Here is a 25,794-nt window from a genome sequence, read left to right as displayed (position 1 = left end):
ATGGAGAGTGAACAGCAACAATTGACGTTCTTCAATCCCCCCCCCCCCCCTCCCCACCCCTCGAAAAGGAGCAAATCTCATTCTGGTAGCTAGACATCCCTAGACTAAAACCATTTCTGCGGGGCACTGTTGTTTGGTCTCTCCCATTATTACTAGCCCAGCAGGGCCTTTCTGTGGCAACAGTTGATGGCTATTTGTCAGCTTTATCAGTTCTTTTAATGACTTTCTGATCAGCCATCTCTGTTTAAATCGCAAGTTGTGATGCATTTTTCAAAAAGACTGATGCATATATTCCTGCCCAAACACTTTGTGATGCCCCAGTGGGACCTTAATCTGATTCTCACATTTGTGATGTGCACCCATTTGGGCCAATGCATAATTGCCCTCTGAGAGTGCTCACATTGAAGACAGTGTTCATCATTGCAATCACTTCAGCTCGGTACGTGAATGAACTGTAAGTGCTTTCAGCCCAGCAACCGTACACCACTTTCTTTGCAGATCAGCTAATGTTAAGGATTAAGGCAGCTTTCCTTCTGAAGTTTAAAACACGTTTCTGCATTGGGAAGTTTTATCACCCTGCCAGCATTTTATTCCCAACCTCATCTATTTAAATAGGAAAAAAGATTACATCATTTAGATCCGGAGACCACTGAGCTTTTACATTGATTGCAGAAAAGACCATTGAGTGGACAATCAGCTCTTTGAGGAGTTCTCCTGGACCCAGAAGTGAAGAGCTGGTCCAAATATAATATCCAGATGGATTGTCCTTTGTATGAAAATCTGCTCCAGAGTGGCTAAGAAGCATCTCTAAAAGCCCTACAGGTCCTTTCCACCAGAACCAAAGTTGTTACCACCCCATTGGCACTTGGAGTGCCTGCAATAAATATCTGCCAGGCTGCAACGTGCATGTCAGTTTACATGTTCATAAACCACTACTGCCCGGATAGCCAGGGCCAACAGGAGGGACACTTTGACTGTTCAGTCCTGAAGGATTTCTTAGTCTGAGCAATCCTTCAGACCCATCGCCTATAGAGTTGCTGATCTGGTATCTATTCACAAGGTGAGGAATCTGCGGTGGAAGAATCCATCAGAGGAACAATGTTTCTTACATTTGGTAGCGCTCTTTCTGGTGGGCACTATAGCTAACCACAGAATCCTTATCAACTCATCCTCCACCCCATTGCGTGGAGCGGACTCTTTTGGTCCATACTAAAAAGATTCCAAAATAGAAACCTGCATGCTGGCACAATCTGATTACTTACGGCACTGCCTCCAATGGTGTGGACAGATCTCAGAAAGAAACTGATGTTGACTGGGGGAGGAGGTGGAAATATTGTGACCCTAGCATCACTTCTGGGGGTAGGATGGACCCGATGAAGAGTCACTTGATGCCACCTACTGAAGCGCTAGGGAATTGTTGAGAAAAATCTCTAGATTCAGTTTGGACCCTGGGTGTATTTACAGGGTGTGGAATCCTCGGTTATATAAAGTATCCACAAGAAAGAGCATTACTGAAGGTAAGTAACATGTTCATTATAACCACAGTTGACCATCCAGTCTTGCAAAATTGCCCATTAATGCCAGGGAATATTGGGCCAGATGTAGTTAGCTAAATACCAGTCGGTAACGGACGAAAATCAGTGATTTTCCCGTTACCGACTGGTATTTAGACAGCGGCGTTATGTGATTACCACTGTTCCATCTGCTGTGGCGTACTCTCTTTCCTTTCTGGAAAGCGCCGGGACGCCCCTTTGCTGGGGCAGCCGTGCGCTATAGAAGATCATATAACATAACATATTTAGCCCTTTCTAATGTAGGAGGCTGGAAATAAGGATTCGGTAATTTACCAATTCCTTATTTTAAGGAATCGGTAAAATACCGATTTCTTATTTTAAGGAATCAGTAAATTACCGAATCCTTAAAACCTATGTAGGTAGCACTCAAGTGAGTGCATTTTTGCTTTAAGGATTCGTTATTTACCACCAACTAGAAGTTGGTGGTAATAACCGAATACCTTTAAAAAAGCAATACTTTGCTTTTTCCAAGGTGCCATGTGGCAGCCATACATGCCCTTAGCCACATGTGCACACATGCACGATTCAGGGGTGCAACAGGGTGTCAATGTGACAACCTGCCACCCTTGAATATACTCCCGCTATTACCGATTCGGTAAATACCGAATCGGTAATAGCGAATGGCTTCCCATTTATTCCTAAGGGCCTCCAGGCCCATAGGAATGAATGGGAAGGTATTTCTTATTACCGAATCGGTATTACCGAATTGGTAATAAGAAATATTACCGAATCGGTAAATTTTACCAATTTATTACCTACATCCTATTTACCGATTCCCAAATACCGAATCGGTAAAATGTAGTATTTAGGAATCCGTAAAATGAGATCACCTACATCTAGCCCATTGCTCGTAATTGCTAGAGATTATTGCCTGACATTGTGAAACATCAGCACCATCACTGCAGAAAATAGTATTCCTTCTCTTACATTCTTGATGTCGCTTTATGAGCTTGGTGGATTCCCCCTCTCAGCTTGTATCGTTGAAGTGTTAAGGCCCTCCCCTGACTATGAATAATTTCACATGACATCAATGATGGGAGTTGTTGTGCTTCTTCTCTGTGAGCTCCAACATGGAAAATACAGTTAAAAATAAACCGAACCTCTATATTTGATTTTTTAAATGTTCGAAATAACTTAATTGGAACCTTAATGTGTCTTTTCTCAGCCCTCCATATGCATCACTGGCGGTAGTGGTGTGAGACTCCGTTGCCTTTGAGTTTTCAAATCTTCGTCTGGATTTCTGGCTCTTGAGTGAAGTATGGCTAGCACAATGCCAACCATAGAAGCTGAGTATATCAAAAATCTTCAGCAGCAAATCTACTTCCTGGAGCTTGAAGCCAACTTTCTATATCCTTTCATCGTATATTGTGTTGTTTTATAATGTATAGTAGTATTTGTGAACTGCTTACTTTCCCTTTGTGGGATCTGAAGAGCTTACCTACAAGGAGAACATATACAGCGCACAGGATTTGAAGAATACATGATTACCAAGAGAAGTGCTCTTACCTTGTCCTAACAGAGTGAAGAATGATGGCTTTAAGAGATAAATACAGAGGTTACAAATGTGTTGGCCGTTGGCACGGGTTAGCTCTACAGGTGGCACTGATTAGCTCAACAGATCCTTAGAAGTTATAACATTCCATCCGGTCCTTTCGACTCGGAGGCGGAAGGATGTCCATTGAATTATGGTGGTGCCACAGGGTAATTTAACTTCAAGTGTTTCCACTTGGCCTCTGTGCACTGTTGCCTAACCCTATTGTGGTTTAAATCTTAACTTAGATATATAAGTTAGTAATAAACTTTTTCAACAATTGACTTGAATAAAATTTTCACAATGTAGTTTTCATATCATCAAAACAATCTTTAGCTGTTTATTTTGTTTACATCAGAAAATGTCCTTGTGTGAGACATAAATTACATGTATATCACAATAAAAATTGCTTTTGGTAGAACTGCCCAATGCCTTTCAGGCCCCATCAGACCCTTCTTCGGGGGCTTGAACTGAAAGCCAGCTGCAGGAGGGAGGAAGGTCTGAGATCCACTTGGATGACTCAAATACTGTACATTTATGTATGATTAGGTAGAAATTGGGAGAATCAGAATAGACCTCCAAAGATATACAGGGATTACGGACCTCCTTTTCACCAGCTGGAAGGTAGGTCTCACGCACTGTGAGTAGCCGCCACCTAGTTTAGTAGAAGATGGTGGTGAAGTTGCAATTCTGAGAGAAGATGGGGCAATGATAAACCTTGAAATCCAAGAATGGTTGTACCTACCCAGGCAGGCTGATTTGGTTATCCCAGTAAAACATGTGATACAACCTAGGACGATAATCCCTGAAGTCCAATTGCAGCTGTAGCTAACCAGTGGAGATAGTAGGAGTGCACCCAAGGCTGATGATTCTAATAGAGGGGGTTTTATGTGGGGTATGGGTATTAATGTAGAGCTTACTGCCCTTGACGAGGTTCTGAAGAGCTTTTGGACTGGTAGCGCGCCACTCGGTGGGAGCCCAGTATCAGTGATCAAGTCAGATATAAGGGTTATCATTAGTCATGCAATTTCATTCATAATCTTTGCAATTTCTGATATTATTCTCACACCTATTTTTCTAATATTGTTCATATTTCACACGTAATGTTACTTTCATGTGCGAAAACAAATGGGTGCTTCACATTATCAATAATATTGTCTTGTTTTCTGTTAGATACCAGTAGTCATGCTGTTTGTGATCCAGTTGCCATGCTGCTTGTAGTCTAATTGGTACAAAAGGGGGTGGTGATGGACAGAGCATCTGAACCAATCAAACATTCACACCCAGTCAAAAGATCTGGGTTTGATCCATCATCGTTCTTTAGCCCACTCTGCCACCCCTGTTCAGACATGGCTATATGCAAATCAGTCTGACCCTGTGCCTCATGGGAACAGTCCAGCCCGAACTGCCAAGCCAAGCCTTCCCTGGACCGGAAACAAGCTTCCGAGGACCGGTTTCTGGCATTACAGCCGTCTTCAGCCCGGCTTGCTTGAATCCAGTGGCAAAGTGAGCAAGGGACTCACGTCTGAGCATACCCTGCCACACTTATGGTGGCCAAAGTGGTACAAAAGGGGGTGGTGATGGACGGAGCATCTGAACCAATCAAACACTCACACCCAGTCAAAAGATCTGGGTCTGATACATCACCATTCTTTAGCCCACTCTGCCACCCCAGTTCAGACATGGCTATATGCAAATCAGTCTGACCCTGTGCCTCATGGGAACAGTCCAGCCCGAACTGCCAAGCCATGCCCTCCCTGGACCGGAAACGAGGACCGGTTTCTGGCATTACAGCCATCTTCAGCCCAGCTTGCTTGAATCCAGTGGCAAAGTGAGCAAGGGACTCACGTCTGAGCATACCCTGCCACACTTATGGTGGCCAAAGTGGTACAAAAGGGGGTGGTGATGGACGGAGCATCTGAACCAATCAAACACTCACACCCAGTCAAAAGATCTGGGTCTGATACATCACCATTCTTTAGCCCACTCTGCCACCCCAGTTCAGACATGGCTATATGCAAATCAGTCTGACCCTGTGCCTCATGGGAACAGTCCAGCCCGAACTGCCAAGCCATGCCCTCCCTGGACCGGAAACGAGGACCGGTTTCTGGCATTACAGCCATCTTCAGCCCAGCTTGCTTGAATCCAGTGGCAAAGTGAGCAAGGGACTCACGTCTGAGCATACCCTGCCACACGTATGGCGGCCAAAGCGGTACAAAAGGGGGTGGTGATGGACGGAGCATCTGAACCAATCAAACACTCACACCCAGTCAAAAGATCTGGGTTTGATCCATCACCGTTCTTTAGCCCACTGTGCCACCCCAATTCAGACATGGCTATATGCAAATCAGTCTGACCCTGTGCCTCATGGGAACGGTCTCAGCCTGAACTGCCAAGCCATGCCTTCCCTGGACCGGAAACAAGCTTCCGAGGACCAGTTTCTGGCATTACAGCCGTCTTCAGCCCGGCTTGCTTGAATCCAGTGGCAAAGTGAGCAAGGGACTCACGTCTGAGCATACCCTGCCACACTTATGGCAGCCAAAGCGGTACAAAAGGGGGTGGTGATGGACGGAGCATCTGAACCAATCAAACATGAATGGAGTCACAAAACCTTTGCTGTTTTCTGCATACTTCAAGTAGGTAGTAAGCCAGTCGCAAACAAGAAGGGGCCCCTAGGGAACCCCTTCCCGTTTGTGAATGATAGTGAAAAAAAATCTAAGAGCAGGCAGGGGTTTCACAGACCTCTGCCTACCTAATCTTAAAAATTAAACTGAAGGCTCAGGTTGAAATGGAAAAGGCGAGCCAAGGATGTTGTACAGGAAGCCGGTCAAAGTGATGTACTTCTGGGTGGTCCAGGTATGATGTGGTGCAGAGCAGCATAGCGTAATTTGCATCAGAGGAGCACAGAGTGGTGTGCCCCCCGACAGATGAGTTGATGTACAGCTAAGGAGCCATATGGTGATGAGCATTAGTGAAGAATACAGTAGATGTGTCTCACGTGGCCAGAAGGTGATGTGCTACAAAGGAACACTAGTTGCTGTGCCTCAGCTTTAGATGCCTCAGGATAATACTGGTTCATCTGCAGTTGATGGCACACGGTGATGTGCAAAAGAAATTAATGTTCTCTGTTACATCAATAAGGAACTATAAAGTCATTGACTTGAACGCCAGCAAACAATACATTTGTGGGCCGCGATCCGCGACACAGCTCATATCAGAGAATATTGTGGTGTAATGTCTGTTCTGACACTTACATTAACTACATTCATTTCTTCTGTATCTTGAGCACCCAGTAATTTGTGAATTTCATTTTTTACAATTTCAAGTCTATTACTTTTGCTGTGAAAATTAGAAAATCTCAGATAATGCAGAGTATACCAACACCTATGCATGAGGAGAAATATTGAGTCCTTTAAAAGGGCAACAGAAAAAAAACAGCTGGGCACACAGAGAAAATAATCTGGTTGTCTTGTTTGGGCTCAAATGCATTTCTTGACGAAGACCTTACACTTTGCTCCAGGACATTCTGAGGAGCAGGTTTCCTCCCTTCAACACTTCCCCACTTTTTTCGTTTTCACTTCTGACTCAAAGAGTGGTGCCTCTGCTATTGGTCAGGCCTGGAGGATGATGATGGAGTGGACCAATTATGGGACAGAACTTCAGCTATCCACTATTTCCACCAGCTGTCAACTAGCTCTCTCTCATGCATACACTCCTCCCTGGTGTAGGTCCCTTTACACAACTTCAAGGCGCCTACTTCGTGGAGTATTTTATGTGCATCAGATACCAGCATCTAGACCTACAGAAATGCCCGAGCCTATTAGGTCGAGGCTTGTGGGCAGAGGTTTAAAAAAAAGTGTCTGAAGCAAGTCATGTGAACAAAAACTGAAACCCCAAAAAGATAAACATAACCTAGGACCAGGTCTAATTTCAGGAGCCCCAGGAAAAAGGAGGCAGTTGCTTCAAATGGTCATCATATGAAAACACTCGGATTATCAGGTTGTCCAAGACTTGCTTGTTTCTATGTGGTAAGATATTAGGTCAGGTAGGACATCAGCCTGTTTCAACCTCCACATCACTGGATGCCAGCTGCATGTTGCCCCATGCAGTGCCAGCTCAAACACAGGAGTTAGGCAATGCAGTGGTACTAATAGTCACAAAAATGGTTGCATCAAACGTCTGGTTTAACAAGCATTGTCAAAGCTAATATGTGTCGCCTTTTTGAGCTATTGATTTTGGCAATGGTTTTTAGCGATGTTAAAGAGGAAACCAAATAAAATGTGCTATGATGCAGCCACTGTGTCATTTTGAAGGTGTATACATCACACATGCCGGAAAAATGTATGGGTGCTTGTTTCCTTTTTATTTACTGATCCAGGTTGGATTGGCAAATAAAATAAAGGTAAGACAAAGACGTTAAAAACAAGCATTGAAAATGCAATAGGTCTCGCAATAGAAGAGTTTTACATTTTTCGTTTTGCAAATGGATGAGTGGCGTTGCGTGGATGAGTGGCGTTGCGTGGATGAGTGGCGTTGCGTGGATGAGTGGCGTTGCATGGATGAGTGGCGTTGCGTGGATGAGTGGCGTTGCGTGTGTGAGTGGCGTTGCGTGGATGAGTGGCGTTGCGTGTGTGAGTGGCGTTGCGTGGGTGAGTAGCGTTGCGTGGGTGAGTGGCGTTGCGTGGTTGAGTGGCGTTGGTTTTGAAAATAGCAAAATTAATAGCTTTGTCAGTTACAATGTCAATAGTTTTAACTTTCGCAAATGTGACACCTATATCATTTGTAATGCAATGTGTGTTGTATTTACGTGACTTAGATGTATTGATATTACAAATAACAATGGCTTTTAATTTTGTAAATAATAAATACTGAAATAAAATGTATTGTAATTTATAATGGCAATAGCTTAAACGTTTGTAAATAACTTTTGTGAAGATTATGTTCAGTGTATTTTATTGTGACGAAAATTCAAGAACATTGCATTTGCACCTACACACACACACACACACACACACATATAGATGTGGTGGTGGTGGATCTAGGGGATATGGTGGTGGTGGATGTGGTGGTGGATGTGGTGGTGGTGATGGTGGATGTGGTGGTGATGGTGGTGGATGTGGGGGTGGGGGTGGATGTGGTGGAGGTGGTGGATGTGGTGGTGGATGTGGTGGTGGTGGTGGATGTGGTGAAAGTGGTGGTGGATGTGGTGGTGGAAGTGATGGTGGGTGTGGTGGATGTGGTGGTGGATGCGGTGGTGGATGAGGTGGTGGATGTGGGGGTGGTGGTGGATGTGGTGGTGGTGGATGCGGTGGTGGTGGTGGATGCGGTGGTGGTGGTGGATGTGGTGGTGGTGGTGGATGTGGTGGTGGTGGATGCGGTGGTGGTGGTGCATGCGGTGGTGGTGGAAGTGGTGGTGGATGTGTTGGATGTGGTGGTGGATGTGGTGGTGGTGGATGTGGTGGTGGTGGATGCAGTGGATGTGGGTGTGGTGGATGTGGTGGTGGATGCGGTGGTGGTGCCTTTTTTTTTAATGTGCTAAAGTAAGTTATTAATGCAATTTCGGATTAGGGGGGCATGACGACAGTGCATCTTTGCTTTGCACTTGGACATGCTGCAAAACATACTGTGTTGTATTCTTCTGTGAAATCCCCATGACATTTGGCAGTTAAAAGAATGTATTGAAAGAAATGTTCATCTAAATAAGATAATTAGTGTGCACGACATAATTCTGTAGAACTACAGATTCAGTTTAGGTATGCAGCCCTGCGTTACAAAATCATTTAGAACTGAAATGCAAGAAAGTTGCAGTTTGGCTTTGAAACGGATCAGAGAGGTGTCTGCGTGATAAATGAATGATGCATAGGAATGGACAGAATGGAAATGTGTTTCGAAGGACGTGCTCGGGGTGTGCATACTGGAAGCAAGGCGATGGATTCGAGGCTATGAGCGAGGGTGATGCCGAGCTCACCTCAAGGAGAGGGGGAGGGGCCAGGGCAGAAAGTAGGGAGGGGAGGTGTAAGTCGGCAAAGTCACACGGATCGAACAAACGATGAGTAAGGGAAGAATTGTTAAATAGGTTTAAAATGGAACAGGAAAAAAGAAACAAACTAGGGAAGGAAAGAAACGGAATCTGAAAGGAAAGAGAAAAAGAATAAAGGAAAGAGCAGAGGGAAAATACAAGACGGAGGGAAGGCAGAGAAGGGGAGGGGGGAGGAGAAATGCGACACGGCGGGCAGGGGAGGGGCGGAGCGGGTTTCGGATTAGGGGGGCATGACGACAGTGCATCTTTGCTTTGCACTTGGACATGCTGCAAAACATACTGTGTTGTATTCTTCTGTGAAATCCCCATGACATTTGGCAGTTAAAAGAATGTATTAAAAGAAATGTTCATCTAAATAAGATAATTAGTGTGCACGACATAATTCTGTAGAACTACAGATTCAGTTTAGGTATGCAGCCCTGCGTTACAAAATCATTTAGAACTGAAATGCAAGAAAGTTGCAGTTTGGCTTTGAAACGGATCAGAGAGGTGTCTGTGTGATAAATGAATGATGCATAGGAATGGACAGAATGGAAATGTGTTTCGAAGAACGTGCTCGGGGTGTGCATACTGGAAGCAGGGCGATGGATTCGAGGCTATGAGCGAGGGTGATGCCGAGCTCACCTCAAGGAGAGGGGGAGGGGCCAGGGCAGAAAGTAGGGAGGGGAGGTGTAAGTCGGCAAAGTCACACGGATCGAACAAACGATGAGTAAGGGAAGAATTGTTAAATAGGTTTAAAATGGAACAGGAAAAAAGAAACAAACTAGGGAAGGAAAGAAACGGAATCTGAAAGGAAAGAGAAAAAGAATAAAGGAAAGAGCAGAGGGAAAATACAAGACGGAGGGAAGGCAGAGAAGGGGAGGGAGGAGGAGAAATGCGACACGGCGGGCAGGGGAGGGGGCGGAGCGGGGAGAGCGGCCTTTGAAGTGCACTTTACACGGCCGGCCGGCAGTGAAACTGAAAGCACGGCCGGCCGGCCGTGAAAGCCTTTGATGACGCAGCAGGGGGAACAGACGGCGAGAGGGTGTGAAAGCAGCAGGGGCAGGCAGGCGGCTGGGGGCATGTGCACGCGCTTTTAAGCGCATGCGCATTTAGCTTAAAAGTCACGGGCACTGCAAGGAATCGCCACGATTCCTTGCAAGTTAGGTAAAGAGTGGTTAAGCCCCCATAGTCTCGCAAGCTCGATGCGCATGCGCATCGACAGGCGAGACCTAAAAAGGGTCGAATGGAATCAGCAAAGAGAGCTGGGAAAGAAGCAAAACAGAAAGCGCTGCTGGATGAAAGCATCACGCAGGATGTGGTCGGAAGCAACAAGGAGGGGGCAGGAGAAGTACATAAAACGGGCGAGAGAGGAAAATGGAGCACGGGTAAGAGAAGCACACAGATGGGAGAGAGCACAAAGTGGAGGGGGCTGAAACACATGGGCGAGGGCAAAATGAAGCATGGCAGAGCGCTAAAGAGAATTACACGAGGGAGACAGCTGGAAAACAGATGCACTCTCATAGAGTGTTTAAAAAGAAAAAAGGGGTGCCTGAAAAGTAAGCAGTGGTAGGATACAAGTAATGAGTTCTTGCTCCACGGCAGGAATCAAACAGAAGAATAGGAAGGAAAGCCCACACAATTTGAGAGGAGTGAAAGCCACACTCAAATAATAAATACAATCCTTGCCAGGGTGTGCCACAAAAACTCACTAAATTATCCTGTGCTTCACCCTGTGGTATTTTGACTAATAAACATTTAGGCTGAATTTAGAAGCAATGTGTTAAGTATTTATGCAGTACACTAACAGTATTAAAGGGAAACACAACCCACGAAAAATCCCACACCAATTGAAAAAAATAGAGCACATTTTATTAAACAAAATGATGGCAAAACAAATTATATCCAATCAGTAGAACTATAATTAGGATTTAAAAAAAAGTTCTTAGTGAAAAATAGCACCTAAAAGAACAAAGTGCTAACCACGATTCTCTGTTCACGTAAGACCGGGTCAAACACAAAAGTTAAGGCCGAGCTTGATAGAAGAGCATGGATTGGAAACCAGGGGTGAATTGAGCCTGGAATTGGCTTGCATTCGGATTTAGAAGAAATTTCAGAAAATTTCTTAGGGAGATTTTCAGCGGTGCAAGGAAGCAACCTGTATCCATAGAAGTGTCATCATAGACGGAGAGCCGCTGGATGAGGTCTCAGTGAAGCTGTCAACAAAGGTGGGAAAAAGCTCTGAGTTGGAGAAGCTCAATTTCCACCCCATCAACGATGACACCGGCAGAGGACAGTGTCATCGTTGATGGGGTGCTGGTCGTTGTCGAACCTGGCGAAGATTTCTACCTCCAGACCTGGAAGTTTTTCTGAAGCTCTGATTCACCCAGCTGGATGAGGCTGAAAGCTGTAGAATAAGAGGGCTCCACGAGGCGATATACTGCTGCCGTAGGTCCAGAAAAAAGGATTTGCTGCTGCAAAGAAAAATGTGACAAGACTCACCGCAAAGTCAGGAAAAGCACATTTGGCAGTTTGGCTGGCAGGTAGGTACTGGTGTTCTGTCGGTTTCTCCAAGCAATTTTTCTTGAAAAAAATCCAGCTTTTATGGTTAGGCAGGAACAGAATCGCCAACACCATTTATGACAGGGGCAGGACCTGGGGAGTACAACTTGGGGGTTATGACTCACTCTAGGAGAGTCCAGCAGCAGGGCCCAAGGCCTCTGGAGCTTGTTCTGTCCCTGTAGCACACACAAAATGCTGCCAGCTAGTCCTTGGAGTCCCTATGGCGGACCTGGGTTTAAGGTGCAGGTCCAGGCTTCCTTCCGCAGGCAGCAGGACAGTGCTTCCAGCTGCAGGGCAGTCCTTCTAAGTCTTCAACAGGCCCAGAAATTATCTGAAGAAAGGTTCTGGGAACCCATATATATACCTGGGCCAGCCTTTGTGTGGGAGGGGGGGCACCCTATCCTACCCACACCTCTGGTTCTGGGAAATTCAACCCTTCCCTTGTCACGGCTCTAAACTGTCTGGAGTGCCCAAAAGCTGGTGTCAGGTTCCTTTTGTGTGTGCTGGAGGCAAAGCCATTTGAAGAGTAAGTGGGGCTGGGTACACCTCCACCCCCAGTCTTCCTGGCAGGATCGTCCATCCTGTAAAGACCTGGTCCCCTTTGTGGTACTGTCTGGGAGGAATACACAAACCCCAACAGCAGATCCATTCACATTCACATGACACAGGACACTGGCAGAAGGAACAGTTAATTGGGACAAGGAAATACCAACTTTTTAAAAGTGGCATTTTCAGAATTGTAACTTAAAATACAACTTTTAAATTAGAATTCATTTGAGTTTAAATAGTGTAAACAATACTTTTATTTGATTTATTTTAAAATCATGAAAGGGTTGAACATGCCACGAAGGTACATAAGACATCAAAATGATTAGTCTAGTTAAAAGGCATTAGAAGAAGTAAACACGTCAGGATGAATGAAGAATGAAGAGAATTAACAACGAAATTTAAAAAGTGAGAATGCGAAGCAGTCCCCTTTTGTATTGTTCAGCATTCGTTCGTATCTAGTTATTTTGCTGCTATGTTCCTAAGTTTTATTGCTTTGCATGACAATTGGACTAACAAGCCTCTAAGACATTTTATGACCGCCACTCTGTAGGTCCTTATTTGTTCTCTCCTCAGTGTTTCTCGAAGGAGTGATTTCCAAACATCTAGTGGCAGGACAAATACACAAGAAGTGTAATAGTGACTCGTCTCCTTGTCTGCAGAGGCGGCATTCCTTTGTCATCCATGTCTGTTTCCATTTTGGAGTGAGATCTTTCGAAGGGAATCGTCCTAGCCTTCGTAAGGTCAGGTTCCGTTTTTTTGGAATGAAAAGTGTTCTGACTGGTGTGGTTGGGGTTTCAGCGTTTTGTAGGATTGCATCACCACCCATGAGTGTTGTTTCTGGGCCAAGGTGGCTTTGTCTATTAACGATGAGTGGTGCTTTATGGCTTTGTTTGCTGCATTTTTAAACTCAGAGTAGGTCATTGTTGTGTGCCAGACCAAGTCTAGCTGTAATGCAGAAAGTGATTCCTTTAAAACTGGGAATAAGGATTTGCTTGGCCTGGATTGTTTTTCGATCTCCTGCCAGCGATAATGGGCTAAGGTGTTATCTTCAGCTGCCCTCATCCTCGAGTATTATTTAACCAAGGCTCCTTGTCTTGCAGGTATCTGGATTTTTAGACCATATTCTAGTCTTATCTGTGCTTGTGAAATATGACGTGGAGTTGAGAACAATTTCTTGAACAGACTGGATTGGCTGTGTTTACAGCATTCGTGTTCTTTGCATTTATCATTTTTGGAGCTGTACACTATGGATAGCAAGAATTTTACCACAATGACCTTAAGCAAATGCCTTGTTGAACATCTGCTAAGTCTTTTCCGCAGAGTTTTAAATGCAAATCACAGTTGTTTGGCTTTTGTTAGCTGTTGGTCCAGGTCCTGCTTAAAATTGAGATGTCGGTCGGGACCTTAAGCGATTTTTCCCCTCCTTCGAGTAAATTCATATTAAAGTCCCCGGACAATATTATATCAGCTTTTGGTGGATGAATTTTAATGTTTCTATTGCCGCAATCAGTGACCCGATTCTTGACCCCTTTTGTTTGGCAACGGCGTGGTTTTAAATGTTCAGGATTTGCAGACTGGTTGACTGTGAAATGTCTAGGTTGCTGCATTGCATCCAAGAGGAGTCAAGGTCAATGGTAGAGACTTTCCATGGAATGTCCGTAGAGATGTTTTGCCCTTCCAAACTTTGTGTCTCTTGTGGCTGGGTTCTGATATTCTTTACATCTTACTATTGATGAATTATTTATCTGCCATGTTTCTTGAAATAAAAGTATGTCATACTGTAGAATGTATTCTGAAAAGTCAGCCTCTTCAAGTTTTGTACTTAGGCCGTTGACATTCCATGAGGAGAACTTACATCCCAGGATTCATTTGGAGTCCTTGCGCGGTTTTGATCATGCTGTTTCATAATTAGTTGTTGGGGCGGTCGTCTGCCGAATGTCTGAGGGTATAGCTGCTTCAGTCTGAGCAAAGCTTGATTGTAATTTTCCTTGCTGTATGGCCCTCACCACTTGTTATTCTGTGCTCTTCTGGGCCTTTTGCACCTTTTAGGATGCCCTCTGTCCATTTGTGTTGTTGTAGCAGACTTGGGAACAGAGGTATTCAGCCTTTTTTAGCTCAATTCCCCATTTGGAGAAGGACTCCTTATGCCGCCAGATTTGTTTGACAAAGGAGTAATCCGTCCATGTTGCTGTTGTAATTTCGTGGACAGTTTGGTTGGGATTGACTTTAAATTCTATGCTTTCCAGATTGCTACTTTTGGTATGGCTCAGAGTTGGAAGAGCCTTAAGTAGTTTTAATAAAGCACTTCTATTTAAAATATCATGCGCTCCCCTTGAGACATAATGTGGGTTCAGATCTATCTTGTTGTGGCCTTTGAGTGGAAGATCAATTTGTTGTTCTTTTGCTAGGCCTTTTGGGGTCTCTGTTATAGCCTCAATGGGCAGTAAGTGGTTAGAGATTGGATTTGTGCTCTGTTTTGTTGAGTGCTTCGGGGGGTTCGTGGCGATGTTGCCCTCCTCGCCTCCCAGGCAGTGTGCTTGTATCTTGGCTACATCGTTATTGCGCCTCTCGTCTCGGCCTGCTGACCTGTTGCTGATGGCCTCCTGTCAGCGGAATGTGCATGCTTCTGTTGTTCTGCCCCGAACTGTATGTATGGTATTAGTTTTCTTTTTAACAGTTTGTTTATTGGCATTTTGGTTTCAACAACACATCAAGTACAGTACATGGTAGGCATTACAGGGACATTGCTTGGTTACTTTGGTACAGCGCAATAATTGATCTGAACAGACAGGACACAGTACACAAGAGCTGGGTTGAGCATGGAGGGAATACAGAATTTCACAGTAAGTATATCAGCAATCAACCCCGTTAGTCTGTGGCCCTGCGGTCTAGGCATGTCAGCTGGTCTATGTAAGTGGTGTGCTATTTCCATGTCGCTAGCAGTCGCTCTTAGCAGGTAATTTATAAGGGGTTCCCAAATATCACATGGTCTTGAACGAGGAGGGAGCAGCTCAGCGTATATATTATTTTTCTCTTGACAATAAGTTAGGTCTGCTAGCCATTCCTTAAATTGGGGCGCCCTGCCTCTCCCCCATCTACATGCGATTTTTTGCTCAGCAATGAGTAGGCCCACAGCCAGTAAGCACTTTATGCAGTCTTTGTACCCAGGCAGGTGTCCTAGGAGACCCATTTCAGGTGTTAGGTCCAGCTGTCCTCCAACCATGTCCCCCAGGGCCGCTTCCACCTCAGTCCATGCAACATGTAAAAACCCCGCTCCGTCCTGCTTACAGCAGTCGCATTTGTCGCTATCTTGCAATTGGAGTTTTTGCATTTTTACAGGTGTATAGTACATTCTGTGGAGAAATTTAAAATGTATTATCCTAAATCTACTGTTTGCAGTGATGCGTTCCGTTTGTGACAGCAATACGTTCAGGCCTCATCCCTGAGTTGGTGTCCTGATTCTGCTTCCAACCCTTGTTTTGCTTTCAGGGTGTTGTGCATCCCTGCTCCTATAGTGGCTTTATATATGCGGGACACGGCATGGGATGCACCTGCGTGTAGCAATGGGTGCAGTGGGAGCAGTGTGGAGGGTTCCGCCAGAAACGCTGAAGTTGCGGCCTTAACATCTTGTCTTAAGCGTATGTATAGGAATCGGTCCCTATTGGTGAGGGGGCTGTCTCCAAAAAAAACTTCTACTCCTTTGACTTGCCCTAGAGTATACATATCCCACCAAGTAATGACTCTGAGTTTGAGGAGCATACGCTTGCAGATGCCGTCTTGTGTAACTGGCATATTTTGCTGATCCCGGAGGGGAAGCAGCAGGGAGTATACCATGGGAGTTTGGAAGAGCTCGCCACACGTTATTAGTGCAGGCTACAGTTGACCATTTCCCCCCGTTTGTTTTATCATTGGCTCCCAGGAACCCTGTGAGGGGTACGGGTGCCATAAACCCCTGCTCCATTGCTATGTGCGTCATGAAGGGTGGAGGTTCAAGCCAGTACGCGGCATAGTATGCCAGAGCGCTGAGATAGTAAAGTTCAGGATCGGGCGCTTCAACCCCGCCCTGAGCAAATGGCAGTATAAGGGTGCTCCACTTGATCTGAGGCGGTTTCCTGCCCCATGCCAGGTGAAAGAGCTGACTCTTAAGTCTTGTGAAAAAGGGGCGGCCGGGGAGAAGGAAACGTTCATGAACACATATAGAAATTTGGGCATAAAAAACATTTTCATTAAGGCTACTCGGCCAGCGCGGGAACGCGGAAGAGCTATCCATCTGGTGATCGAGTCTACCACGCTGTTGAGGACCACCCCGTAGTTCGCTCTCATAAGTTCTTCTTTGTCTTTGGTGATAGTAATGCCCAGGTACCGGACCTCGTTGTCGCTCCACTGCAACGGATAGTCCATTGGAAAAGGGGTGGTGCACCGCGTGAGCGGCATTACCTGAGACTCGCCCCAGTTTATATGATGCCCGAGAAGGCCCCAAACTTTATTATTTTGCGGACAATGGTGTTCAACCCTTCGTCAGGATTACGCACATAGAGCGTAATGTCATCCGCGTACACCAATATTAAGACTGGCCTTGTGGGGTAGTCTAGAACATACTGCTTATGGTGCTACCATAGCATGGCCGCCAGCGGCTCCATGGCTATCGCAAATAGCAGGGGTGAGAGGGGACACCCCTATCTTGTGCCCCTGGAGATATCGAAGGCTGCCGAGCATTCTCCATTCAGGAGAACAGTGGCACAGGGGCGAAGATACAACAATTTGATCCACATGAGGAACCCAGACGGAAACCCCATATGTGTTAAAACTGTAAATAGGTATCCCCATTCCAGGGAGTTGAATGCTTTGGTGGCATCTAGAAAGACCGCCACGATCTGTTCGTCCTGATCGATGTTGTGCAGAACGGACAATACGGTCCGTAAGTTGTGCGAGGTGGACCGGCCAGGTATAAAATCCGCTTGATCTGGCCTAATTAGGTTGCCCACCAATAGTGTGAGTCTTTTGGCCAGTACTTTGGCTAATATCTTAATGTCGCAATTCATTAAAGACAGAGGTCTATATGAGTCGGTGGAGTCAGGGGTCTTTCCCAGTTTCAACAGCAAGACCAGCACTGCCTCCCACTTGGTGGGCGGTAGCGTTCCTGTTTGGGCCTCATCTTCATAGACCGACTTCAGAAAGGGGGCTAGTGTATCTATGTAGGTCTTATAAAATTCAATAGCAAGGCCGTCGGATCCCGGCACTTTCCCATTCCCTATATGCATGATGGCCCCATGTATTTCTTCCTCCTCGATATTGGCAGCTAAGAAGTCTTGTTGCCCATTGTTTAGCCATGCTAGTTCTATCTGCTGCAAGTATTGTGGAGTCTCAGCTTGCCTTGTCACGCAAGTCGAGTATAGCATTTGGTAGTGAGTAGTAAACACCCCCATTATGGCCGGGGTATCTCGGTGCAGCTCGCCTTCCCTATCTCGGATGGCCAACACATGGTTCGCTGCCTTTGGTGGCCGGATGGTCTCTGCAAGCACTTTGCCGGGGCGTTCCCCTTCACCATACCTGCGTGCCGTGTGGTATTTGCTATGAAATAGGCACTCCCTTTCTGCTTCGGCTTGGTACTCCATAAGGAGTTTGCGTTTATTGGCCATAGCTGGGCCCTCACAAGTTGTGAGAGTACTTGATTCCTGCTGGTTAATCTGGCATTCCAGTCTAGCTATGGTTGTTCGCATATCTTTAAGGATACCCCCGCTGTGGCCATGCAGTGTCCTCTGACAGTGTCCTTCAGCGCCTCCCACACCGTGGCCAAGGAAGGTACAGAGTCTCTGTTGAGCCGTAGGAATTCTTCAAACGCTTCCCCCAACACTACGTCCAATAGCGCCTTGGGTTGTAGGCGCCACACCCTGGGTGGGGTGACAAACCTGGAGGATTTAGCAGCATTAGCACCGGGGAGTGATGTTAGTAGGTGCTCGCCAAGTGACAAGTGGAAAGGGCGTGTATCGCTATGTCCTGGGATGCAAGCCACATGTCTAGCCTAGACCAATTGTTTTGTACTGCCGAGTGGAACGTCCCTTCTTTTTGCGTGGGGTCGTGATGTCCCAGACATCCACCAGCCGGTTGTTGGCTATTATTTGCTGGAATTGACGTTGCGCTTTAGAGTAGTGATGCAGCAGCGGGTGGGAGCAGTCTTGTGGTGGATGGAGCGATAAATTAATATCTCCCCCCATATGAGGTGAGTCAAGCCTATGCCCACTATTCGTGGCCACTAAGCGATGAAGTAATCCTCGTCATCTACATTGGGCCCATAGCTACATACTAATGTGATTGATGCCGATGCCAGCCTGCCCTATGTCACGCAGAACCTCCCGTGTGGGTCGAGTGCTTAGCGCTCCTCAATTAAAGGCACCGTTTTTTAAATTAGAATTGCTGTTCCTCTCGAGAAGGCACGGTACGAGGAAAAGAATCTGTGGGAGGCCCACCTTGTGGCAGACTGAGGCTGTTGTGTAGGGAGGGTATGTGTTTCCTGCAGCATTGCTATGCTGACATGATGCCTATCCAAGTAGGCTAATATGTGCCTTTTCTTTCTTGGGTCGCCCAACCCCCTAAAGTTCCAAGTTAAGAGTCCCATGTGAGCTGTGGTGTTACCTCGTTGTCCCTCACCCACCATTGACCAGTGCCATGGGTATATATTTGTCCTGTTGATATGCAACTATTCCTGAGTGTGTACTGTACCTACGCTGCCTGTTATCCGTAGCAAACTTAGGAATGCCCATCCTGGTATCCCAACAGTTCTCCCACAACGGCGACCCCAACTTGCTGTAAACATTCCCTACCCTCTTAAACCCTCCCAATACATCTAAAAAAAACCTGTGTAATCTTCCTCACAGCTGCCCTATGCTGACTATGCGTGGTCGGTGCTGTGTGCCTGTAGAGCATCCGTGACGATAGAGTTTAGTGTTGTGTTAGCATGTAGGTGCCGACAGTGTGGAGAACGGAGTGAGGTTGAGTCGCAGGGTTGCTAGAGAACCATAATTTCAACATTCCCACAACAGAAAAACAAAGATAACATCCTAGCAATACAGTTCCCACTAACGGAGGAAAGGGGAGCTCCCTTGGAGTCGTGTGTCCTAGGGGGCGTGGCAGCGCCTCCTGCACCATTGTAGCATGCAGGAGAGACCCTGGAATGCAAGTTCAGTGTCCGGTAGGGTTCTGACCGTCCATGTTCAATCTGATGAGAGGGCGGAAGGCCATACAGTGACGATATAGAACATTACCTGCTAGTGGAGTGGCCATCTGTGCAGTCCGCAACCGTATTCAAACCTGTTGTAGGTGGTCAGCTAGAGCCCGTCTAGTGCTCTCAGTCTTCATCATGGTGCGTTGGACCTTCTCTGCTGCCTGAGGGCTAGCACTCCGCTACCTTAGCAGCTTGCACTGTCTTTTTGAAGAAGTCTGCCACCTGCTGTGATTTACTGCAGATCTGGTGTTTGCTGTCATAGGTGAGCTGCAGACGCGTGGGGTAAAGCGTGGCATACTCCACTCCCTCTTGCTGTAACTTTTTCCTAATTGGCAAGTACTTTTTTCACACTTCTTGGACGTTTAGGGTGAAGTCGGGATATAATGATATGGCATTATTCTTGATTGCGACGTCCTTCATCCCCCTCGCTTTGCAGAGAGCCGTATCCTGGGCTCTGTAGTTGAATAGTCTCGCGACTATGGGTTGGGGAGCTGCACCTGGTGGGGGCTTCGGTGCAAAGGTTCGATGTGCCCGTTCCACTATAAGCATTTTGGAGAAGGCCTCCAGGCCAGAACATGAGGTGAGGAACCGCTCTACATAATCTTCCAGCCTTACTGTGTTGGTTGTCTCGGGGACACTGGTAATGCGAATGTTGTTCCGCCTCGAGCGGGCTTCGATATCTCCATTTTTCGCAGCGATCACTTTGAGGAATTTATTAATGTCCGTGAGTTGCCCTGCCTCCGGTGCCTGGTCGTCTTCGAGAGTAGAGATTTGCATTTCCACCTCCTTGATTCTGCCGTCCTGCTTCTCAATATTTTGGGTGATCTGGTCCATTCTGGCGCACATTGAGTCAATTTTCTCCCCAATGGATGCAAGGCTATTTTTCATTGTGAGGAGCAGTGCCTTCATATCAACATCGTCAGTGTTCTGGCTCACCTGTCCCGTTCCTTCGAGCTCTGTTTAGGGTGACGTTCTGCGGGAGTCGATTGTGAGCTTAGGCTGTTTGCCATCTGGTTTCCCCACTGTCACTCCAGTCTAGGAAGGTGGCAAGTGCGCCGATGAGCTCTAGGCAGTGGGTGCATGCGCTGGCGGGCACAGGTGAATTCCGGTCGCTTCAGTGTTCAAAGCAGGTGCACAAGTGGGCTCTGGTGATTCAGGCGCATTACTATTCATAGCCGTGCCTGTGGTGCCCGTAGTGTGCGCTCTGGTTCCAGAGAGAAGAGTTTGTGCTCCTTGCTGTGTGGCCCAGTAGATGCGGGGTTATACAACTGCATCTAATCCGTGTGAGGTGACAAGTGTTGCATGGTATGTGGGTGGCGTGGGTTCCTCTCCCACTCTGCACTGCGTCGCACTGGGCAAGTTGGCGCCTCTTCTCCCATGGTGCCCAATCTATTACAGGGCGCAAACCCGCGGCCTGATCTGGATGGGTTACGCGCCCCACGGCAGGGGTCCCAGACCGGGGACCGGAGAGCACACTCCACCTTCCCCCTAGAGGCTGGATATCAGGATGCCCGGGGTGGGGCACCTTGGCAGCAGTGAAAAGGGTTTGTGTGGTTGAGGCCTGCTGTGTCCACCAGGCAGTCCTTGTGAGTAGGCCGCGGAGTCACCGCAGCACAGCGCTGTATGGGCGCAATTGTTCTCGCCCAGGTGGGCAGTAGCGTGGGTGCGTATAGCGGGGCAGAAGGCTAAGATCTCCGGCCCTGCGTAGAATCCGCCCGATTCTAAGCCACCTCTTCAGCCCACACAGTGTTCTACTCAGCCATACACCAGATGAGCAGCAGAGCTCGGAGTGTCCCTCCACCCACTGGGCTTGTGCCATACCTGTCTGCTGTGTGGGTGGCAGGGATGCTGCCTCTGTCGTGGCTCTGGAAGGTGACATGTCGCACCCGGATGGTCTGGATCCCCGGTCCTGGGTGGCACTGTCCCGCGCAGGGGTGCCCTCGTGGTCGGTGTACGATCAGTGTGCGCGGGTGCAGCCTCCGGTAGCGCGGTCACCGCAGCACCCTAGTCGCGTCACCTGGGTGTCAGTAGGTATATTGCGGGATCAGTACCGGCGGTCTTTGAAAATTCCTCACTTTTGTGGTCACACGGGCTCTGCAGGCAGCGGTAGGTTTGCACTGTATCTAGCTCTGTTTTAGGTGGCAGGATCATACCTCCAACCCAGTAGCATGAAGTGCCATGTGTGACAGGCTTGAATCCCCGACCTCGCGTGGCGTTATCCCGGGCTTGGGTGCCCTCAGGGAGGTGTGCAGTCTGAGCGCATGGGCGTGGCCACCTGGCTCGAAATTTCACCAGCACCTCAGTCACAGCGCCTGTGTGGCAGCCGGTGTGTCTCGCGGTCAGTGCATCCAGATTATGACAATCTCTCGCTGGTGTGGTTGCGTGGCCCACGCGGTCGACGTCAGGCCCTCACCTCTTGCGGCCCGGCCGTTGGCCCCGCGTTTCACCGGCCTCAGATTTGCACGGTGCCCAGCTGGTCCGCCTCAGTGATTGGCTCTGTTGTGCCGCCTCTGCCGATCTCCGACTGCTTGTTGGGGGAAAGTACACTAAGATTACCCCGCAGATTCAGGATGGATTATGGATTTTGTCTCCAGGGCTGACGGAGCCTCACTAAAGTGCGGCCATCTTGTCAGCCCCCCCCCAGCATCTCCATTGTATGGTATTTGACTGACTTGAGGGGTTGGCTTATTTAATTCTCGCCCATCCAAATGATTTAAATAGCATACCTCTATCTACCCCGAGTCCAAAGTTAGCACTTATTAAAGGGAAAAAGGCCAATGGGAGAGATAGCTCTTACAACAGCGAAAAAAAATATTAGGAGTTTTTCACTGTAAGAAGATGTAAAACTTAAGTAAACATGTCATACGTTTTAAATACCATGCACCCTACCCTATGAGCTTTTTGGCCCTACATTTGGGGTGAATTATAGGTATTAAAAAAAGGAAGGTTTAGGTCTGGCAAAATGTTTAAAAGGTCGAAATGGCAACACTACACTACAGACTGCAGCGGCAGGCCTGAGACATGTTTTAAAGTGCTACTTTAATGGGGGGGGCACAATGAGTGCTGCAAAGTCCACATTTGTAAAGCGCACAATCACCCGTAAGGGTCTCTAGGCGCTGGGGGGCCGTCGGGAAGATTAAGCGAGCTATTGCCCAGAGTCACATGGTGCTGGGCTAACCTGCCGCCGGAGCCGGGGATCGAACCGCGGTCCCCAGATTCCAGCGTCAGTCGCCCTGGCCGCGGCGCCACACCTCTCCTGCAGGCCCACTAATAGTATTTAATTTACAGACCCTGGGTATATGTAGTACCATTTACTGGGGACATTCAAGTAAATTAAATGTGCCAATTAAGGTGTCGATTAGGATGGCGGACGGACTTGCGTCCGTCCGCCACCCCGAGGTGGAGGGACCGTCCGCAAGGGCAGCAGCATTCCCTCAATGCCAATTAGGATGTGACCGCCACCTTGGCGGTCACATCCTGTATCTTTAACATTGCGGCGGGTGCTGCTTCAAGCAGCACCCGCCGCAATGTTGAAAATGCATGCATTGAATTTGCATGCACAAAGCAGCAGGCACCGCGCGGTGCCTGCCGCTTTGTGCATGCACATGCAGGGGGGTACCATAGGTACGCCCCATGTGCACCCCCACCACCCCTTCACCCTGGGGGTCCGCAAGGGCCACCCAGAAGCAAAGGTCCACATGCTTTTCCACGGTGGAAAAACCGCCGCGGAAAAGCATGTTTACACACGCTTCCTAATTTGGCTGGCGGTGTCTTGCAGACACCGCCACCAAATAGCGGTCTACACCCCGCGGATCAGCAGCGGACGGACCTGCCGTCCGCCGCTGATCCCACCGCCATCCTAATCTGACGGGTGGTGTTGACAGGGACCGCGGCGGTGAATCCACATCCTCCGGGCCGGCGGTGGCTTCCACCGGCCCGTAGGATGCGGATTCACCGCCATCATAATCGATCCCTAGATGTAGGTACACTTTACCATATTGTAGGGACAGGGCTGCAGCATTTTAGCACTGGTTAGCAGTGGGAAAGCTCTCAGACCAATCACATTGTTGCATTGCTGCGTTGTGATTGGCTTAGGGGATCGCTGTGTACACATAAAGAGAAGCATTTTTTATTTCATGAGAAATGTATATCCTTTTTGTTCCATAGATGTGTTTTCAAGAACGTCTGGTAGTCAGGCTGAGACAGTAAGAAAGAACCACTTCTATATTTTATACCCATTGTGTGAGTATATATGTTTTCTTTCTCCACTATCACCTTTAATATAACGTTAATTGCAGGGGTGCACTTCAGATGGCAAATGATGTTGCAGACTTTAATTTGGGGCATTAAAGATGGCACTGTATTTGCAAGTGAATAGAGAACTATTGGACTTGTTACCCTTAACTTCAGACAATTACTCGGGAACAGACTAAAAAAGCAGTAAACCTTCAGCCCAGAATTACCTCAGAAGCTGAGCTCATGTTTGCAAAAATGCGGGTAAGCTTATTTTATTACAGCTTGTTTTGTTTCCATAATGACTAAATTACCCAAATTGAGGAACATTTTGTTGTGTGGGAAGGGGTGTGCTTATTTTGTCATGTTCAAGTTCATGCCCTTGAAAGTGTGAGTTTGTCCAAGTGGAAACCAATCAGGTGCTTATTTTGTCATGTTCAAGTTCATGCCCTTGAAAGTGTGAGTTTGTCCAAGTGGAAACCAATCAGGTCACATCATCATAATTTGAGAGTTACATTCATGAGTATAGTGTTAAAATTAAATTTACAGGTATTATTGTGGGATAATTGACTTCATTTTGGTATCCCGGTCCACAGGTGGGAGGACAATTATCCTACATGCTTAAATCATTTTGAAGAACATTAGCCCAGCTTGGTCTTAAATCGACCAATATTGTTTTTTGCAATTTACTGAGTTTTACAAACACATAATTCAATTTCAACGTATTTATTGTAACCTGGTTATTCCAAACCTTTATATGAAATTTTTTTGAGCCTGTTTTCATTTTCTGAGTCAACTCCAATTATGGCAGATTTTAGGTGATTTTAGTCTTAGGGCTGAGGATCTATAGTCTCACAGTTACTTAAAGATTGTACCTAATGCTGTCTCTTGATAAGAGTCATCCTGACTTCTTGGGTAACCCAGAACTTGGTGTCTCTACTTTCAACAAGTGGATCTCACCGGCTATGGAAACCAAAATTACTTTCTAAAAAGTGTTATTTTGCAGATGCAGACCTTCTGGTTCATGGCTTTCTCCTGAATATTTAATTGCTAAATTTAATCGTAAGAATTGAGAGTACCTTTGGCATACCTTGTATTATGCGATTAGCAGTGCCACCTACTTGGAAAAACTCATTTGTTACCTAAAACTCCTTTGAACTGCTTGTGTGGCTTTTTATCAGTGATCCATCTAACATTTTGAATATTAAACTGAAGAGGATTGTAATATTTTAATAATTGGCCTCTGCTAGTTGTGTTATTGAGCAGTTAATACTTCCCAGCATGTATGGGCGAACTTTCTGACATCTTCATTCAAACAATTCTTGAAATACTACATCCACTCTCTTCAACCTACTTCCCTGATCTGGCACAACAGGTGTTTCCCACTAAAAAGCATATCAAAACCTATCTTTCTTCTTTTTTCCTCAAACCTGAAAGAAATATTTTCTCAATTTCTTCCTAATTCCTGCTCAGCCGCGGACCGTGCAGGTAAGAGTAGTGGGGTGGTTAGGCCAGGTGAGGAGGGATTTTGACAGACGATGAAGAGAGAAAATTAATTATTTACTTAATTTTACCTCGTCTTCGTCCGTCAAAATCCCCCCTTACCCGGACCCCCCGCCCCACTGCTCTTAGCTGCACGGGCCGCGGCTGTTCCTGCTTTACCCTTGCATTGTGAAAATGATTACATGCCAAGTTCTTTTAATTGCCCCTATATTAGTGAGCCTTTGTGATCTGTCACTTTCCTCCATGTGATTTCTGATGCCTGAAAGAAAGCCCTGGTTGCTCTCCCTTTGCAAAACACATCTGCTGATGCTATTGAATTTACCAACTATACGTACATCTCACTTCTATTACTACCCTCTAAAATTCTGGAGAGCTTTGTGAATACTCAGCTCTCCAGTTACTTGGAGGATATCGTTCTAGCACCATATCACAACGAAACAGAAGAAAGAGCCTAGTGAGACCAACAAAACATTTCATCATCATCAATAACACTCTGGTTGTTGCTGGCTATATTGTTGCATTTTATCTTACGTTATTTAGAAGTTTATTGATATCATCTCTCAGAAAATACAATAATTAGGAGCGCAGATATACCAAGAAT

At 46.7% G+C, this 25,794-nt stretch overlaps 1 protein-coding gene across 1 annotated transcript in view; it reads left to right on the top strand.

Moving 5' to 3' along the window:
* Window positions 1–2,832: 2,832 nt before the first annotated feature.
* Window positions 2,833–25,794, top strand: part of LOC144763373 (uncharacterized) — an 851,355-nt gene continuing 828,393 nt past the window's right edge. Inside the window, exons 1-2 of the mRNA XM_078648937.1 lie at window positions 2,833–2,921; window positions 23,876–23,954. Coding sequence (XP_078505063.1) covers window positions 2,833–2,921; window positions 23,876–23,954 — 168 coding nt within the window. The remainder of the gene's footprint in view (window positions 2,922–23,875; window positions 23,955–25,794) is intronic.

Source organism: Lissotriton helveticus, chromosome 6 (genome assembly GCF_964261635.1).
Source record: "Lissotriton helveticus chromosome 6, aLisHel1.1, whole genome shotgun sequence".
Taxonomy (NCBI): domain Eukaryota; kingdom Metazoa; phylum Chordata; class Amphibia; order Caudata; family Salamandridae; genus Lissotriton; species Lissotriton helveticus.
Note: the sequence above shows the minus strand (reverse complement) of the source record. Positions and strands in the feature narration are given on the sequence as shown.